The 20816-nt window shown below is 41.2% G+C and overlaps 2 protein-coding genes across 12 annotated transcripts in view; one reads left to right on the forward strand and one right to left on the reverse strand.

Annotated features, from left to right (window-relative positions):
- Positions 1-3915: 3915 nt before the first annotated feature.
- On the reverse strand, positions 3916-9531 carry LOC112558737 (transmembrane protein 183B-like). Its single transcript, XM_025229364.1, has 7 exons — positions 9309-9531; positions 8827-8916; positions 7468-7589; positions 7190-7274; positions 6514-6736; positions 5778-6129; positions 3916-5380 (listed from the first exon to the last, which is right to left on the reverse strand). The coding sequence occupies exons 1-7, from the start codon at positions 9355-9357 to the stop codon at positions 5144-5146; spliced, it is 1158 nt and encodes a 385-aa protein (XP_025085149.1). The 5' UTR covers positions 9358-9531; the 3' UTR covers positions 3916-5143.
- A 53-nt stretch (positions 9532-9584) lies between these two features.
- Positions 9585-20816, forward strand: part of LOC112558503 (liprin-alpha-1-like) — a 63350-nt gene continuing 52118 nt past the window's right edge. For 5 of the 11 annotated variants that reach the window (XM_025228968.1, XM_025228969.1, XM_025228970.1 and 2 more), the window contains exon 1: positions 9586-10104. In XM_025228968.1, the coding sequence (XP_025084753.1) occupies positions 9865-10104 (240 nt within the window). In that variant the 5' untranslated portion in view covers positions 9586-9864. Of the gene's footprint in view, positions 10105-17895; positions 18041-20816 lie in introns of those variants that run through there. The other 6 variants (XM_025228973.1, XM_025228976.1, XM_025228978.1 and 3 more) reach the window with 3 other exon arrangements.

Here is a 20816-nt window from a genome sequence, read left to right on the forward strand (position 1 = left end):
GTCGCTCCTTCTATAGCGACTGCCGAAGTGGAAGGAAGAGGCAGCCATTCAGCGCGTACGTTGTGGAATCTGGGTGGCTCCTCAGGAGCATCTTCTACTTCAAGCTCCATTTCCTTCTCGGCATCTGTCGCAAAAACGACCGTCAATCTCTGTATCTATCCAGACGGACATAATTAACATATGGGTCTCTTCTGAGGGCCCTGTCCCAGTCCTTCAGGCTATGCCTCCTCCTCCTCCTTCTGCTACACGCTGCGGTGGCATCCAGTAATCACAAAAATCTCAAAACACACAAGCATGTCAACCCACACAAGCATCACAGTCCAAGCATCCCCTTTACCAGTCAGAAACACTCCACGCAGCAACCACGCAACACAAAAATCACAAGGAACAAGAATACTACACCGCAGGCAGACAGTAACACAAAAACAAAAACAAATTAGCCAGAAAAACTCACTACTCAGCAGAAAATCGAAGCCGTCCCCTACCTTCTTCATCTTCTTCCTCTGCTTATGTGAGGCGCTCTGCGTCTTTTCCACACAGATGGATATGTCAAAAATCCCTGAGTGGAACTGTCGAGAGATCCGAGACAACTTTGAAGAACTCCAATGCCGTTTCTCTCCTGATATTATAGCACTACAGGAGACCCTTCTCCTTTTCCTCCTTAACCTCCTTTTCCATCAATGGCTTTTGAGTCTTACATCAGGATCTCAGACTGACCTCCCTTCAGGTGGGACTGCTCTTCTCATTCGCTCCCACCTTTTGTTTAGCCAGATAACATTTTCCACTCCTCTTCAAGTTGTTGGTGTCCGGGTTACCCTGGACAAGACTATCACTATTTACTGTGTCTGTCTCCTCCTTCTGCTGGGATATCCCGACAGGGCGTTGAGGGCCCTTTGATCCAACTTTCCTACTCCCGTCCTTCTTTTGATGTCCAGAGCCTGAATTCCGATAACTCCGAAAAGTACAATCTACCCTTCTCTCTCTCTGAACTGCAACAGGCCCTTCAGAAGTGCAAAGACTGCTCAGGACCCAGACATTTCTTATCAACTCCTGACTCATCTTCCACATGTCTCTCTCCTTCTTTTAAACATTTAACTTTATTTGGGTGTCCATCTGTTTCGCTCCCTCGTGGAGAGAAGCAGTCGTGGTGTCCATCCCATAACTGGCAAGAATCATTCTGATCCCAACTCTTACCGTCCTGTCGCTCTTACTAGTTACCTATGCAAAACCCTAGAACGCATGGTGAATGCCCGGCTCACCTGGCATCTCGAATCTCCTCTCCAACCTGCAGTGTGGCTTCAGAAAATGTCCCAGCATCCTGGAGCATCTAGTCCGTTTTGAAACTTTTGTCGGAAAATATTATGTTTTAGGGATGTTTTGATTTGGAGAAACACTACCCGGAAGCAAGGTATTCTGTTGGACCTTCACTCCCTTTGCTCACGGGGTCGTATGCCACTCTTCATCAAGAATTTTCTTTCGCACCGCCTCTTTCAGGTTCGAGTAGGGTCTATCCTGTCTGATCCTCATGAACAGGAAATGGGCGTCCCTTAGGGTAGAATTCTTTCAGCAACTCTTTTCAACACAATAATAAATGCACAATTTATTAAGCTCATACTCACACTCCTAAGGAGCATGCTCTTATCGCTTAAGAAGAACGAAACTTGGACAGCATACGAGGGACAGGAAAACAAAAAAAATAACATATGAACTATAAAAGAATAAACAACCGTACTAAACGAAGAATAAAATCAAATACAGAAAACACAAAGAACCAAATAACAAGAACAAGAGCTGAGAATAACATGATATTGCAAAAGGAAGGGTGGGAAAAAGGACTAGCATTATGGGAAAGGCTGTTAGGAGTAATGTTTACGGAAGAGGTGTTTTTCAGTGCACGTTTAGGGGATTCAATAGTGAGTGGGTGGCGGGTATGGAAAGGGAGAGAGTTCTATTAATTGTTTCTCTGCACAATAACTAAAACTCCTGTGGCCATATGTTGTTGTTTTGGTGACAGGAAGAGTAAGGAGACGATCATCAGACGAGGAGCGGAGTTGTCTAGCTGGGATGTAAGGGAGGAGCAGTTCAGAGAAATAATCAGGGCAGGTGCCAGCAAAGAAATTAAAACACAGCACGGACAGTGTGGACAGTTTGTACTGGATGCCAGAAGGGATGGGAAGCCAGTGTAGAAAACGAAGGGGGGTGGCGTGGTCCCGTTTCCTAGCTCTAAGCACCAGACGTGCAGCAGACTTCTGTACTTTCTGGAGTTTGTGAAGAAGGTATACAGGGCAGCCAGCAAGCAAGGAGTTGCAGTAATCAAGTCTGGATAAAACAAACACACAAAAAAGATGTGGACCGGCGCATCACACGTCGAGACTCTGGGGCCTGGCCATCAACAACTCTACGCAGATCTGTCTGTCCATGTTTGAGGCCTCGTTTTATATAGATGACGTTTTATATAGATGACGTTGTATGTAGATGACGTGTGTAGATGACGTTATATGTAGATGACGTTGTATGTAGATGACTTTGCTCTCTGCCTCCGAGGCCGATCCCTACCTCGAACGTTGGCTTCAACTGTGCGTAAACGTTGTGCAAAGGTGGATGACAGAAAATAGCTTGAGATTTTTTCCTACGAAGTCAGTATGCATCCACTTTTTTCAGGTGTGTATCTCAAATCATCACAGGTTAGTCAAATAATTGGCCACATACATGTTAGATGAAGATGACTAGTACATACAATAGTAACAAAGGCTGCTCATAGAACATACACCTTTCACCATGACTACTATAGTCAAAAGCCAATTTTTTTTTCTTCTTCACCTATTCACCCCAGTGGAGCATAGTGCCGCAACTGCACCCCGCCATTGGATCCGGTTTGGGCGTCCCTTTCCATTTGGGACCATGTCATGACAGCTGCCTCCGACTCTCTGTGGACCGGTCTCCTCCACGTCTCCCAACCCTGCGCCTCCTCTGTGGGCAACCCCACTTCCTCTTCTTGGTGTCTTGGCTGGCAGATTTTTGGTTGGTTCTCTCCCACAGGTTTGTATTGGAGATCTTCTCGGGCCATCTAATGTTGAGGATGTGGCGCAGACATCAGTTGACAAATGTCTCAATCTTATTGATGGTGTTTGTCACATGCCATGTCTCAAGATCCATATAGAAGGACTGATTTACGATGAAGAGGATCTTGGTGTGTAGAGATGCCTTGGAGTTCCAGATAGGTCGCAGGGTGTGGAATGCAAAGCCTGTCTTTATTTATTCGGCCTCTTACATCTTCATCTGCACCTCTATCTTTGCTGACTATGCTGCCAAGGTATAGGTGAAATGGTCAAACTCTGTAACACATTCCCCATGTAGTTGGAGTGGGGCTTCTAGCTTGTTGTTGACCCGCATTACCTCCGTCTTCTTGATGTTGGTTGTCAGGCCATTAATCTTTTTTAGGCTCAATTGAATTTTAAGCATGTTTTTTAGGTATAACTTTTGTGAGATTTTCAGCTCTCCTTTGCATGTATTTATCATGTTTTGATTGTAACTTTGTATTTATATTTTTCAGAGGACAACTTCATTGATAGTCTGCATTCCACTTTCTGTCTCTGTACAGATCGTATATTTTTTTCTCCCACATTTTACATCAAGCTTATTCCTACTTGTTATTATTCAGAATTTGATCTGAAAAATTTTAGGTTTCATCATAAAAAAACTGATGAGTTTATTTACCCCAGCTACAGAAAGTCATACAGATGATAACATCAAGATTTATAGATGAGACTTTAGCTGCAAATTACCCTTCCCAGAATTCATTAATTACAAACCCTATTAAGTATACTGCAATCTGCAATTCTACAGGTCTTCCAGTTCACTGGCATTCTCAAATTCTCATGCATTCTCTGAACACCACCACAAGAAACCCCGAGATTGTGGGGACTTAATCATGTTTATTTTGTGCCCCAGTTCCTGCAACCCAGTCACATTATTTTTGTTGAAAACTCAACACTTTTGACAATAGCCATTAACAAAGAAAAGCCTACATTCATCTTTTCATCACCTTCATTGTTCTGCATAGTTTCCCCAACACATTTCTATTCTTATGCAAAATAAATATAATGCTTTATTTCAACTAATTTTGCTGTGCTTACAAAAGACCCAAGGCAGCTGAAGTGTGTAGAGACTCCAGCATGCCAAATGCTGTTATGCTCATTTTACATAACTTTGAGAACAAGTTGCCTCAAGCAATCTATTTCTCTCATGTATGGTCTTTGCAGAACTTCTAACAACAATAATTGTACCACAACACTGACATCACAGTTCTCACAGGTCATCTTCCAAAATAAGCACATACTAAAACCTATAAATGTACTAAATCAAAAAGTTTCATACTTCAAAGTTATCTGTTTATCAATTTTTATGCATGATTTCCCAAAATCTAGGCATCTTTGTCTTCAAACATGATTTTTCTTAATTGTTCTCTACTTGTGCATTATTTTATGAGCAACTTTTACCAAAGACTTTCATAAAACCATTAATTTGACACTCCTTCATCTTAAAACCTGTGCACAGCTGAGATCACTGGTCTTGTAAATATAAAGGAATGCAGCAGTCATTATCCAGCTCCAAAGCCTACTTGATATTCTTTGTAGTTCTTTAAAGGATGAAATAATTTGCAAAATGATCTATCACAAAAAAGATGGCACCACATCTGCTGGTCCCAACTAAATGGAAAAAGAAAGATAACAAAACTGTCCAAAATCATAGCTTTGGTCTTTTCAGCATTTGCTGGCATTACTAACTCCATTTATTCACAACCGATAAAGCTTGTGCTTGGAACATTAGGCAGCACCATCAAAATTGTGATGAGCAAACAAATTGAAAAAAATACTCCCTGAATGGCTGCAACACACTATCATGAACCTCCCAAAAAACTCCAACCCAGTAAGGCTCACTGCATGTTCTTTCTTACAGAAAAGATGTAAGCAAAAATATATCCAGTTCTCCTGGCACTATAATGTTACATAATCACTCAAGATAGACACTGCACAAGATGAACTAATACAAAGATCTTCCACTGCTTTTTTTAAAAAAAACCCAAATAATAAGTTAATGAAAATCTTTAGTTTGGCATTGGTCTGGCAATCACAAGTCAGATTTAAGTGGGGAAAGGATAGCTGGGATCCCACCAATGAAAAATCTTTATGGCCACCACAGGATCCAGCACACATTCAACTGCGTGACCTGACGAGAGAGAGGCTGCTGTAACATGACTGCTGTCAAAGCTCAGGCGAATGCGTTGATGTCGAAAGCCATGACTAAGGGAGATGTGAACACCAGACAACAGCTGACCCATGACGGCTGGGGAGGTAGAGGAAAAGTGGGTGCTGGTCACCTGCAAGGTAAGTGCAGAACATTCTCGTCACCACAATGTTGCCATTAGCTATGCTGTAGGTTAAGAACTTATAATCAAAAGGACCAATGAGTGGTTTGCTTTAAAGAATAAAGGAAATGATTTCTGCTTAAAGAAAAAACAGAGGAAACATATACCTAACAATGTATCACTTGCGTACTTGCCTCTTAGAAGTAAATAAAGTGTAATGTATACAAACATGGCATCATTCAGCTTTGTATCAAGGTATAAGGCTTTAAAGTGTTTAAAATGCTATACCAATTCTTACACACTGTCAATATGTTCCTCATGTAACTTACTCTAAGTTACTTTCTTAATATAAAAACTGCTATAAATTGAGTAATCAGACTTATATAATTTCTCATGATCTAAAACTAACCTGAAGCACACAGCAGCCCTCCTCCGGGTTGTAATAAATATTGTTGTAGCCATTTCGGATGTCTTCACAACGTGTATATCTGTTGGTAGAGGGCTGATAAAGTGGGGAGAGCCTTTGCAGCTTGAAGCAGAAATGCCATTTGCCTTGTGCTGGCTGGTGCCAAGCTAGCAGACACCTATAGCCAACTAGTGTGTGAGCATCTGATTCAAAAGGACCATGCAATCGTACACGCTCGACTAAAACTGGGGAAAGGAAGTACAGTGCTCGTATACAGCGAGCCCGCAGACCATGATTTCGCTCCATTGCCTGAGGCCTAAGGTCTGCAGGAAGATCCTTTTCCTTGCTGTAATACCTGCCAAAGTATAGCACTGATTAGTAATAGCAAAGTGTTCTGTATTTTGTGCATTCTGAAAACAAAAGCTGCACGTGAATGATGAATGTGCATCCACATTTTGGTATGCAAGCATTTGACTATCCAAAACTAACAGACATTTGCTTTTTCTGCCACTCCCCCACCATCCCCATGAACAGGAAATAGATTTCAAGATAAGTACACAAAATTGATTGGATGCAGCAATTTCTTCCCTTAAATGATCGCATTTTTTTAAAGTAAGAAAAACAATCAGCATCATCACAGCTTCTCTACCCACTCTGAAGGGTGTTGTCCCATGCTGTTCACCCTGAAACAAATGGTTTCCAGTGGAATTGAGTTAACATACTCCCCTATGTTACAAACCTGTTGTAAAGACTTCTCCAGAATGCTCTTTTCTTGGTGGTGGCATAAGCATCCTTACATAAAACTCCAAACCGCCCCACTGACTCAGGATAGATATAGTCAGCCAAGATGTACCACAGATCAGCAGGGTAGGTAACTCCTATCTTTTCCTGTTCCGCTGATTGTTTTGATATCCGACCTTTTCGGCGAGTTGGTGCAGCCGTGGCTCCTTGAGTTTCTTCATCTGTAGCCAAGCAACAAGAGGCACCATGAAGGGTAATGTTCAAAATGATTCAGTTTTCAGCTTCAGCCATTTTAGCTAACACCAGTACTTGTTTGACCAAGAGGAACAATGATTCAATTTTTAAATATCTTTAGTCAACAAAATAACTATTCACACTTTCACTCCTCTCTGTGTCAGCAGTCATTTGTACTACAAGAGCAGAGAAAATGATAAGGGCTTGTAACATGTGAAAGGTAACTTACGGCAATAAGCTAATCAGCTGAAGATTTAAAACAAAAAAACTTCATAACCTTATGACAGCCAAACACAAAAACATAAATGTTGGTCCCAGTTATGTCTCATTTCCCATAAACTGACCAAAAAGCACTGTCAAGTAGCTTATCACTAGAATTATGCAAAAGATAGTTAACAGAATACACTTTGACTGTGCATGCCCACTTTTCTATTCCTCACCACTCCCACTCTCAACACACATAAAGAGGAAGAAAGGCTCAAAGAATTTACTACTAGTGTGCATCCCAGAGATAGAGGTCACTGTCTACAGAATACATCCAAATGTATAACCAGTCTGTTTCCTGAGTGTAACTGATTAAAATTAGTGATAGCTGACGTGCTTTCTGATATGGATGTAAAACAACAATATGGAGTTTGCTAGGAGTAAAACCAGAGCAAAACATCGACCAAAAAAAGAAAAAAAAACAAAAAACAAACCCCACCAAAAATTATCATACCTTCTGCTTCAAATTCTCCCTCTCTTTGTCAAGAGTTACATCAAAGTCTTCAATGTCTTTTTCAAACCAGCTCAGGTCTTCTTTTAGTTGTTGTGCACTTTGTGTAGCACCCAATGTCTTTACTAAAAACATAAGAATGATCGTGTACACACACAAACAAAACATCTTGAGATTAAATAAAAAGCACTGATTTCAAGTTACACTTCTTTGTCTTAATAGCTTATTTTACAAATGTCCAATCCAGAATTTTAAAAAACATCCAGAAGTTGTTGCAAAATAATAGTTATATTGTATTATTTTATGAAATGTATCAAAATATGATTGAGAGGTTCTACTCTATCTGCTGCCATTTGAAAAATAACTAGCAGGGTTCAATGTTTTTTTTTTTCTAATGATCAAGTAAAGCACAGTGCAATTGGAAGATACTAATTCCCAAATCTGGGTGAATACTCTACTTTTATCTTTGTGACATATGCTTACCAAAATCACCACACAGAGGTTAACAACACATGTCACAATTGTGCATGGATATGTGTGACAAAATGTGACATGCATTCATACACCCCTTAACTGATACCAACTGACTACTAGTCTGCTGGGACTGGTTGTTGGTGGAAACTGGATAGATTCAGTATCTGAAACTTAGATCTACCATGAAATGACCAGTCCAGTCCTTTGCTTGCCAGCTAGTTCTAACCTTGTGTCACATGAGGATTGCTGCAATGCTCTACACAGTCACTGTCTTTTACATTCCCTGTATAAGATTTGGAGCAGCCTTTTCAGGCAATTGGTGAATGTCTGTGTTCTTCTCTTTGTACTGGCAAACTGGATTCACATCTCACATCTGTACAGCAGGATGGAAAGTACAAGAGACCTGTAAAGCCTATGCTCAAAGCTGTTCACCTACCCAAGCAGTACTCCATTAATGTTCAGTCTGTCTTGCAGCTTATAGTTAATGCCTGCCATCAGATGTCTTGTATATGGGCCTCCCACCAATGCAAAGGATCCACATTGAGCATTTCAGCCAACACAGAAGAAGTGGTATTTTGTTAATTAGGTGTATCTGTGTAATTAGGTGACCTCTTTTTGTGCATGCCGATGTTTGTAGGTGTATCTTGAGAACAGAAAGAATGATATTCACCCAGAATTGGGGAGATATTGTCTTGTATTGAGCTTTACCCACTCATTTGAAAAAAAAATGGCACTCTACTAGACCCTTAACTAGGTATAAAAATTTAGGAAGAAGAAACAAGAGCACAAAAAAAAAAAAATTGCTGTGTATCAGCTTGACTTGTCTTAAGAAAATCCTGTTCCACTTTCATCTTTGCAATTACTCAAAGGGTTTTAAACAGCCATTACCTTCTCTGATGACATTGCAAGACATGCCCTTCTTTATTCGTGCGCAAGCTTGTGGTCTTGATGAATCAGCATAGTCATAAACTGTCAGATCTAAAAAAACGGATGCATTAGTTTCGCAATGTATTTTATTCAAAACTGTCATGACCGAAAATTGTGTTTTGTGCAAACTTGCAGTATTTTCTAATAACAAAAAATTGTAATGAATAAAAAAGGAATGATCATAAAACAAATATTGTCTCAGATAAAATTATTGTGTATATGATTATTTAAAACGATGACCAAAGTAAACCGCCTTATGCCAGCTGTATTATCACATTTGAAATTTTGATCCAGTGTCAGCTAGTCCTTTCAGCTGACGAAAAGGTTAAATCCAAATTATATTTGACAAAAGAAGTTTTATTTTACCACTTATACATGTATCAATTTCATGTCTTTAGACTTTGAAACGTTCTCATACGATATATGTATATGTTTGGGCCTACCATTCGCCAAATTAAAATCCTGTCTACGTTTGCCTTTTTTCCCCGACATTTCTGCTTAAATCCTTTTGTTCCTGCTCCTCTAAGTCGCCTTAGTTCGTGTAAAGTTGACGTAATTTGAATAACGAAGTTCATGCTGAACACGAGATTAAGTGATTTTGGGCAAAGTGAGGTGGAGAGCGAGTGGTTTATACGTCTACCCCATGGCAGCGCTCTGGTGGACGCCCTCTGCTGGGAAGTTCTAGAGTTATCGTTCCTTTCCGGTGCATTGTGGGCATGACACAATTTCCATCATGGAGAATGGCTCCGCTCTTAGATCGGCGACTGGTCGGCCGGGTTGGAAATGTGTTCTTACTTTTTAATGAGGATATACCTGGGCCAGATGAAACGAAAGAAACACACTGTGAATATGAGGGACAACAGCCTCACGAAAGTGTGCTCAAAATGTAAGTAGTGATAGCATTTTCCACTGGACCCCATGATAGTGTTTCCCTGAACTAGGTTTCAGTGCTGAAGTGTTTTTGATTGGAGAAGTTTATTGAGAAGAAAAAATATCAAAATGATGTGCGACGTGATGCCGACGATCTCGGAGGACGGCTCCAACGATCGCGAGTCGCAAGGTTCAGGAGATGAATCCAACTTTGAGCAATTAATGGTAAACATGCTCGACGAACGGGACAAATTGATGGAGACCCTTCGCGAGACGCAAGAAACCTTGGGGGCGACGCAGGCTAAGCTCCAAGAAGTCGAAAAAGACCGGAACAATCTGCAGAAACAGATGTCAGCTACGACCCCTCAGGTAAGCATGTCCTTAATAATCTATCTCATAATTTCGAAGATTGCGTAGAACTGCTACGGCTAAAATAGCTATGGGCGACGCCATTTTGTATACATTACGCGGTATTTAAGAACACTTAAATTGTAACGGAGATGTCAATCATCAGATCACAGTTTCCTCCTCGTATTTCCTTTGCACCTGTGTTGGCCTCATAACGCGGTTTGAAGTTAGCGTAACCAGAACCAGAAGCCGACTGAATGGTTGTCTGCATCCCGGGGTGTGATGTCATGGAACCTCGTTTTGAGCGAAACATCGATAATGCGAGCGTACGACATTCGCACTTTTTTCAAATAAGACATCATATTATCGTAATGTCTTTTATTTTAGTGTGTTAGAAAAGTTACAGCTTTCGGTGATAAAGAAACCGTTTCGAAAGGAAGCGTTTTTAACGACATCCATTACTTCTCACTCCTTCACCTCAACTTTGCTCTGGCTGCACTGCAACATTCAATCTGTGTGCAGATGTAGAATACAGAAATTACCCACATGGGAAATAAGAATAAGACTGGGCTCATCTTGAAGTAAGCGGGAGGAGCCTTGATATATGTTATAAATTTTTTCTCTAAAGTCTGGGCTGAATATCCCTTGTCCTGATCCCATGTGCAGTGTCAACTGATGGTAGCTTCCTTCTAACTTTGTGTATGTAAGTTTGCATTAAAACAGCTGTTGCTTTGTTACCTTAAGTAAACTGGTAAGGCAGGCACACACTGTTACTATAATCAAATAACTCTAACCTTGTCATACAAACAGGTGGTTTGGGTTTTTTCCAACCACCCCGCCCTCTTCTTAGTTGACATCGTATGGTTTTTATTGTTGCTTCATTTTTTGGCAGTAATTATATTTGCTGTAGAACCAAGTCATACTGCTATATACAATCATGCATGGCCACCAAAAGAAAGATGACTGTATTTTTTTTAATGAGCATTTGTGTTTTTCACACATTTTTAGCAAACATCATAAAGGGTTATAATCAGCAAGGTACACTACAAAAGCATTCAAGAGTGGCCTCATCTTTCTTTCATTTCTCCAAGATTAGATTTTTAAAATAAAATAACATATGTCATAAATTGTAAAGCGGTTTACTTTTCATAATCAAAATAATTACACCATGGAATAGTATTTCAAGTGCTTATTATTTTCCTTCTATCCATTTTTTCTCTTAGTGGTCTTCATTTTCCTTGTCTATACCAGCAATAGTAGAGCCTTTGGAAGCTTTATACAGATATCTTCTGCTTCTGGGAATATTTGCATCTGTTGGCAGTATATGCAGTATCTCTGAATGCCCCATTGATTTTTCACACTATAGGCAATGCTATTACTTTTTTTTTTTGAAGAGGAACATCGAGAGGCGGAGGTTATGAGCAAGCACTGGCACACTGCAATTTTTAAATTTTAGAGCAGTGTGCACAAAAAAGCTAGTCACCCTTTAATTTTTTTAAATATTTTAATTTGTCATGTTTCTTTGTAAGGAGTGTGTGGGTATCATATTTGTTTCACACACTTTTTTCTATTTTTAAATTATTTATTTTACAAGATAAGAGCAAGCAAGGGGTCAGACTTAACTGGATTGAAGAAAATTGAGTGGCCTGTGTGGACAACAAAAGTGGGGGGCATTAATGCTGTGTTGAGATTAGCTAAGTTTTAAGGTACCAGATTTGTGTCTGGTGAATAGACTATTTGCTCTATATTATGGTTTTCAGCAGAAATAATGTAAAATAAATTATCTACATTCTATAAAGAAACCGCTTTTTCATTGGGTCATAAGTCATTTATACCCTAAACCATATCGTCCCCAGCCATATTAACTTTCTGTGCGAGTTGGATTGATCAGGCTGTGACCATATTGTCCCACTTAAGACATCAACTAAAATGAATCAATCAGCAATGACACAATTAGCTATTAATGTCAGATATTACCAACAGAGCCATGCAATTTTTGAACATGTCTAGCCCCTATCTTACTGATAAAAAATGGCCACTTTGCAATAGGCATTCAGAAAATAATTGGACATGATTTTCTTTTTTTCAGAGCTTTTTCATCATTTATTTTATTAATTTGCGACATTTTGTAGAAATCATGTCAAAAGAAAAATATAGTGGATTTTAAGATGGCATCTTTTTCTGCCATGGTATATGTGTATTGCTCTTACCTGGAGATAGCTCTCCTACAAATCTTCAGTCAAGTGCAACAATAGTGGAGTAAGACCAAGCAAAAGTGAAAACGATAAAGACATTGCACTATGGATTTTTAAGAGCTTTATTTACAACATTTAAACAAATGAAGATGTGTTTATAGGTATTTGTTGAAGTTACAGTTTGTGGAATGAAAGCAGAGTAATCATTTTCCCTACTTAGACCTCTCAGTTACAACCTGATTTTTGGTTGGTTTTAGGAAGTGTTAATAGGGAGGTTCTATGGTACCACTAAGGAGAGTGGAGATTTCAAAATAGTTCATTTCTCAAAATCAGTATTTTGCACCAAATCAGCGTGCATATGTAATGATGCAAGCACTAGGCACAATAGAAACTTCGATACAGTTCATTTCTAAAATTCACATGTATTTTGTTTAAGTTACCAGTCTTTTTTATTTTGGTCAACATAAATGACAAATTTGAACTTAGAGCAACTTTCGTCTGGGTAAAACAAGATGCATGCATTAGCATTAACTTGTTAAATGATAGAGATCAAGACCATTAGGCCACAGATGTCTGCACAAATAATTTTATCGCACTGACTGCAGCCTTGACAATTGTGTCTAGGTACTTTTATGATGTCTAGCTGGTCTTTAGTGTCCTCGTGTATGTGCATTATGTTTGTCATAGACTAATGTGTCAAGACTTCTTCACCTTGGTTAGATTAGTTGTTTGTCTTTTTGTAAACTGATTAGTCTTCCAAAAGTTTTTGAGATCGCCATGCTTTCCTATTGTATAGTTCATGGCCTTGTCCCAATCTATCTGAGCTTGTGTTGCCATACCATCCTCGCAGGTGAGTTTGCTTAGTCCATGCCGGATTTCTGTCTATTCCATGTGTCAGACTGGAGAAGTTCGGCCGTCACTTTTTTCTTCTCTGGCCCCAGTATTTTGAATGGCCTGCCTCCATCTCGCCACACAGCGGAGTAGGCACATGCCTTCTGATCTGGACTTAAAAATATCTCTTTCAGAAACACCAGCTAAAACTTCTTTTTTATTCCCCCCTCCCCCTTCAAACTCCTATCTCTGTTTTCCTTTGTATTCCTGTATTGCTAACTGGTGTATGTTCATTTATGTGTGTTGTGCTTGTTTGTACTCGACTATGATGTCTATATCACTTGGCCTCTTTTCCCTCTGCCTCTGGTCTCTTGTGAAGTGCATCAAGCTCACCTCCATGTGGGGAAATCTGTTATATAACTCAGTTATTATTAATAAAATGAAATAAATTAGAACTAGCACAATAATATAATAGCAAAAATAAAGTAAATGGAAAATGGTGTACAAAATAAAGCTTAGTTTTAGCACAGTGTTTTTCAGTTTTTATTTTATTTTTAAAATAATTTGCTTGATTAAAAATACTGTTTGATCTTTTTTACCATTATGCATCAACACAATTCAGTTTCACATCATATTTTATTAGTCAATTGCATTATTTATAATTTCTTTAATTTTCCTTACCTATATCTTCTTTAACCTGTGGCTGATTGATATGCATCATGTTATTGTTTGGCTATTGTTTTTAATATTATTTCTTTAGTGTGACTTGTTTTGGTTGTGGTGGTGCACAATTAAAGTTCTCAGTTATTGTTAGTAGTAGTTTTATTATGTACCCCATTTATGCTGAAAAATTTAATTAGAACAAGCACCTTTTAGTTTTAATAGCATGACTTTAATCATCAAATCACTATAATAATTTTGTTTTCATCGATTATTTGTTTAATAGTATACAAGTTCGTGTACTTTTTCATTGTTCGCATGTAGAGCATTTTCATTTCTTTACGTATTTTATTGAAAAGGGGAGGCTACTTGTTCTCTTTGTTCTTTCTTATAATCAAGATTAGCTTCCCTTGACTAGCAGATAACCTACACTCCTACAGTATCTGGTTTATGATTGTGCCATGATTGTATAGGCTATTTATCTTAGGGTTAATTTTTAATACCCCTATATTATGATAAGGTTCAAATACAAACAAAAATTTATGAGTTGCTGTTTTCTTTTTTCTTTGAATTCCAGTTTTTGATTTTTTACTTACTTTGACTATGACTAAATATGAGATGTTGTTTGAAACATTAAATCTTCATTAATCTGTGCTTATCTATATATTATCCAGTTCAGTCATCAGATGGTGAAGGTGCAAGTGTTTTATCAGCTTTTAAAATCAGGCTCTGTTTTAGTAAATTAAAATTTAGAACTGCCCCCACTGCAGTTGTGTTGCATTACTGCACACCAAGTTTTGTCTGCAGTCATTTGTCAGTTCTCAAAGTGCTGTAGGCTAGGAAATTTGAATCATACAGTAATTCAAACCAAAACAGAGGAGTGGGAAATAAACAACAAGCTTTTCACACTGTTGAAATAAAGGTCTTGCTCATTGCAAACAGTGATCATGGTGATGTGCTATAAGTTTATGTTGATGTAGACAGGATCATAAATGTTTTGAGAATTCTCTCTCTATTATTATAAGTAACCACCAGATGCATGAGGTCTTTTCCTTTGTATCCGCCTATGTAACTGTTACTCTTAAAGAAGACCTCACAAACACAGCCAAACTACAAAGGTGTTTTAAGAACTTGCCTTTTCTTTCATCGGAAGTCTTTGTCATTTATTTTCATTTCATAGTTAAAAAAAAAAGGTATCTCAATAGCGAACGTGAGATATACAAATAGAGGGCAAAATTATTAAAGGTGTCATTATGGATTTGTCATCTCTCCCTGCCTTCCACCACCACCTTACAACTTAGAAGAGTGTGTCCACGAGCTGAAGACAACTCTGGAAATAATTTGAATATTTGGGCACAATGCGCAGTCCGTTTAGACGTGACCCGCGCACGTGATTTTGGCGAATATGCCGCATATTTGTGAGTGAGGTGATGGACCCGGGAAGAGAGTTCTTGTTAACGCCACCTTTGGTGCTGATGTGTAACGGGGAAGGAGAAGAGTGGGCGCCGAGTCTCGTGTCCCTGGCACCGCCCAGGGTTTCCTATAAATGCGCAGGCATTGCCAGTCGATAGCTTAAAACGCACGAGGCAGGGAAAAAACGATCCATCAAACATCGCAGGTTTATATAAGGGACTTTGAACTATTGGTGACTCCCAAGTACCACGCCGTCCATTTTCGGTGTGCGTCCCCTTAAAAATTTGATATTAAATCTGTTGGCATCAATCGTCGGGTTGTGGCAGAAGCCGCTGCAGAAAGGGGATGGGGGAGGGGGTAGCAGTCGTGCTGCACCTTCCAGTCTTTTTGTTTCGGGGGGGGGGGGTACTAAATGTGTTTTAAAAGAACAGCATGGGACTAGAAAAATCCAGGGAGCCAACTTGCAATTGCAGATAACAGGGGCGGAGACAGCAAGACTTGCGGGAGGTGTGTGAGGTACACGCAATCGCATATAGGTTTTTGAAAGGAGGGAAGCAAATCGTTTTTGTGTGTGTGCAAAATCTGAATGAAAACACGTTTGTTAAAAACCACATCCATTAAAGGAATGTCACCGCTCATTACAGCACAGCAACGAGAATCTGAAAGGGGCCCGAGCTGGGTCACGTGTCAAGAGGTCTTTAATTATAAGACAACAAAGTGGCGGTCCTTACAAGTGCAGTACGTCGCGACAGCTCCACTCGCACATTCGCCGCCAGATGAGCACTGAGTGTGTGCGAATGGTACTTTACATTCGGATATCCTAACAACAACAGACACCATCGTGCCCATCCCGTGCAAAGTGCCGTTTGGGGATTTTTACGACAACGCCGTCACCCAACCAAACCCCCGTTTCTCTCCTCCCCCCCTCCCCACCATCCTTGCCGAAAGTTGTTTCCCTCCACCACCTCAACCCCGTCGGCACTCGACTACGTCGACCTGGAGTAACTAGCATGTGCACCAGTTGGTGGGGACGGGAGCTGATGGTGAGGTTAAAAGGGAACGGTGGTGCTGGCGACCCTGGCCATTTGTTGTGATCGAGCCTGTTAAATTTTCATGACGAATGCGGCCCTAATAAAGTGTTAAGCCATCGATCCCGCCGGCCCTGCCCTGCCAATACGCAACGTAGGTAGCGTTGTTGGGGAGGCACTGCATCAGCAAACAATTGCTGCTTATTTGCATCTGCTACGGCACGCGGTCGGCCGGTCCGGTACCTTTGCGGACACCGCCGCCGGCACCGCTTGCTGTGAATCCATACTCTTTAGCCTCGTCGGCCCACCCACCCGCTCACCACCACCTCGCCCAGGTCTCTTTTTCTCTTTCCGCTTTGGGCTGCGATCGTTTGATCCCCCATCCCACCCACCCCCAACTAGGTGAACAGCGCGTGCGCTACCTGCAGCCGTGTATGTGGTCGCACGCAGAGCTTCGAAGTCTCGCAGAACCTTGCGCCAAGTCGACACAGTTCGTAGGAGTCACTTTTGCTGAATGATAAGAGAAGCTTGTGTGATCACTTTTTTCAGACTTCCTTTGCAGGAATATATGATTTCAAGGAGTGAAATATTTAGTGGATGTGAAAGAAGGAGATAAAAGCCAGTTTTGTGTTCCTGCGGTGGAGATGGTGGCGTAACTAGAGTTTCTTCAACCAAAAAAAAAAAAAAAAAATTAACGAAAAAAGGAGCGCTGAGACCACGAAACATGAGCTTATGTGAAAGTTCTGATGGTTTAGAAATGCTGCAGAAAAAAGAATTACCTCTGTGATTTGTATTGCTTGTTTGCGGGATAATCTTACCGGATATTATTATCGTGTGTTACAGACGGGATGGCAAGCTTTTCTCGCTGTTTCCAGTAAGGCAATGAGAAACTTCTTAAATGACGGGGCATAATTTCAGAATGTAATAAGATGAAAACATCATTCAAGACTGATTGGTTGAAAGATGGAGGCAGTCAGTGTTATGAGTTTAAGAACATGCAAATAACCGCAATAAACTAAAAAGAAATGGGAGCCACCCTCCCCCTTTTTTTATTTGAAGGTTAGAAGGAACCACATTTTGATGTCGCGTCTTACTTTTTCTACAAATTAAAGGATTTACGAAAAGAAAAACAACAAAGAATTATACAAGCGATAAAAACCGGAATGAAATGACCAATCATTGACAACCGCAGCCCGGTGTTTAAAGACTTTTTTGTCCACATGGTGGTGTAGCTGGATGCCTTTGTACGCCAGAGGAGTAAGTGTCGCAAGCTACAAGTGTTACTTTCGGTAGTCGCCCGGCGTCTTGGCATCTCACCACCACACCTCAGACTAGCGTGTGTTGGACACAGGTTTGTGTGTGGCCAGTGCATTTGTGTGATGGCTTGACAGCAGACCGCGACCTGCATCACGTCATCGTCAGATGGGCAATTCGCTGAGTGGCTTTTGGCGATGTGCAGCAGAAATCGAAGCTAGTTGCACAAGACCAGTGCACGTGAGCTCCGGACAAGATGCACACCACGATGTTTCACGGCCAGTGATACCAGCAACATCTTGAGAACAAGAAGAAGAAAAAAAAAGGACTGAGGATTGAGAGGAGAGAAAATGGACATCACAATGGCAGACGGTGTCTACGCTGTCGTCATCGTCCTGTGTGATTACGTCATTTCATCTTGCGCCACCTACTCGTCTTTTCCGTAAGGATAGTGTATGTGGCTCTCTGATGGCTAACGGCTTCAACGTTCACTTGGAGTTAAGGCTGCGTGGCTTGGATTACATTGTGAACCACCTCAAACGGTCTGACGAGCGGAATTTGAGAAAGTTTGTGCAAGTATGAGTGCCCCTTTCCCCTTTTACTTAAAAACAATAATGATACTGATTTTTTAATGTGCTGGTTTAATTTTCAGAGACTTTGACACAGGAAAAGTCATCTTTGTTATATTCTAATTTCCCATACATTTGTTTCGTCCCTTTTGTTGCACTGTTGTTTGTTCTACCTGGTCAAAATGGTTGACAGCTGTACGTACAGATTACATACACTGACTTCTGGTGGAACTACCATATTGTTTGGGGGTTTTGTGGTCGGGGGGTGGTCGGCTGGAAGATTCGGGAAAATGAGAGGCTTTATTAACAGAATAGACACTCCAACGTTATGGGTGGATAAGAAGCCACTACAGCAGCAACTTAAAAAAAATAATTAAATCATCCTTTCGGCATTGTGCTTCATATAGGTGCACACAGCACCCAAAACTACTATGAATAGTATATAAAGTTTAAAGATGAAACTATGGGCGCAGAGAGGCCAGGTTTCGGGAAAAAGTGGAGGAAGCAACAGTTCAAATATATGGTTGGGGAGGGGGGACTGCCAGCACTCGTTACATTACGCAAGTGTGGAAGAGAAGGAAAGGTGCGGTCTCTTTTTTCGAGGGGCTCCCACGTGTGCTTTCGTCAGTTTTCCGAAGGATCCCGTCATCGCATGGCAGTGGTCCGCTCTGCGCATGCCACCTTGGAGTACTGTTCATTCTTGCTTGTATTTTTCTGGTGAGGGTGTATATTATATTACTTTGTTTGGAGAAAGCAAGGGGTAGCGTTTTTATTCGACCTGATATGCCAAAGTTGAGAAAATGGATGGTCGAGTGATTGAAGCACTGGCATCGAAACCCGGCGTGCTTCCGGTTTGACACCCTTGTAGCGCAGATGAACTCCCCCTCTCCACCCCTAAATCTACCTTGCTGTCGGGAATGGATACCTGATTCTATAGATGGTTGAGGAAGATAAGTCAGCTAGAAGGAGAGGAGATAGGCACCGGCCTCTGCTGACCTCAAAAAAAGCGCGGTCTCAACGCCACGCATCAACCTACAACGACCGAAAAGGGTTAGGGAACGATTTTTTAAAAACTTTATTTAAACCATGATATAAAAGCAGGATGGGCAAGTCATAGGCTTTTTGTGCATACTACGCCTTTAGAAAAACTTTTTACTTCTTGGTTTATTTTGTAAGAAAACTGTGGCCCGAAAATACTCAAAGAAAAGAGCGACAGAAGAGAGAAGGCGATAGCGTGTGTTTTTGCTAGTCAACAAGATAAAGCATTAACATGAATAGTCATGATGTGATGGAATCCGTTTCCTTTGTATAGACCGCCGTAGCAGACTGACGTGTGTACTCAATGGTAGACCAGCGAGAGACCGATGTACACAGAGACTGAAGCACAAAGGCATATGACATGATTACCTTGCTGACAGCACTTTTCTAAAGTAGCTCTCTCAGTGTGCGTGTTTGTGCGCGTGCTCACGTGACAGGACAGGTTATTGTCGAGCATCTGTGGAGTTAGGCTGCGCTGAACTCCTTGTCCCGTTGCGTGATGTTGGTGTCTGCGTGCGCGGGACACAGGCGCCTGTCGACAGACTCCGGCAGACCTACACCTTAGCTGACCAACCATCGGTGGGGTAGGGAAAGGAGGGGTTGACAAGAAACACCGGTCCGTCGAGAGTTCTGTCATCGTGAACATTTTTTTTTTTTAAAGCAGTCAGGCGTGGGGAGGTCCATAACGCCGCCACCGCGCGGTGTTGGGGTCGGGGAGGATGGTGTTAAATCCGATTATAATTTTTATGAACTGATGGATTCTCTGACTATCCCACAATCTATAGACCAAGGAACAGATACAGAGAAGACTAGGTCAATGAATTGCGGGTGTCAGGTTCGAGCTTGACAGAGATCAAAAGACCCTCCTACACCGCCTTGGTACTAGGTACTGTGGTCTGAATGCTTATCTTAAGAAGATGGGAATTGCAGTTTCATACCAGTGTGAGTACGGTCACAGAGCAGCCTTCAACACGTCTTGCGGGGACTGGAATAGGACATTTACAGAAAACTCTAGGGGACAGGATGCGAGTTCCTCCGTACTGTCAACTTTGGTACCTCCCTCGGCAGGAGGTTCTAACAGCATGGGCGTCGTATGCAGAAGTTGCTGCACGTGCAACGACCCCCGACAACAGCGATCCTAATTTTGCAGGTCGGGTGAACGCACCGTGTGTGTGTGTGTGAGAGAGAGAAAAATCGACTTGCTCCAGACAAAGAATGTACGGAAGCACACAGCCTGTGTATAAAGGAAAGCCCACAGGAGGTATTGGTTATCAGAATATAATAAGCATAATAATGTGCGCATAAATGTAACGATGCCCAGGTCACCGGGTACGTCCAGAAGTCTGAGTTTGGCAGCTGTTCTCTCTCTCTCTCCCTCGTCTTTCTCTCACTTCCACCCCCACACCTTGAAATTTTAAGACTGGCAACAGTTGTTGACCGACATGCCACGAGGTCTTGAGGCTACCACCCCGTTCTCTGTTGTTCCCCCTCATTACATTGAAGAGGAGACCAGCTGAGCTGCACGGTGTCTGTTTCCTCGACAATAATTAACGCAGTTGTAGCTGCGATTAAATTTTCACTGCAGTCCTTTCTCTCTACCGCCGCTTCCTCTACCTAGGGACAAGCACACGCAGTGGAAGATCAAAGAGGAACACACCGGTCTTGCGTGCACGTTAGCCCTATACATTATCCACCAGTAGCGGCTAACGCTGGACTCTGGTAGGCTTTTGGTCGCGGTATCGCAT

The sequence above is a fragment of the Pomacea canaliculata genome, linkage group LG3 (genome assembly GCF_003073045.1).
Source record: "Pomacea canaliculata isolate SZHN2017 linkage group LG3, ASM307304v1, whole genome shotgun sequence".
NCBI lineage: Eukaryota > Metazoa > Mollusca > Gastropoda > Architaenioglossa > Ampullariidae > Pomacea > Pomacea canaliculata.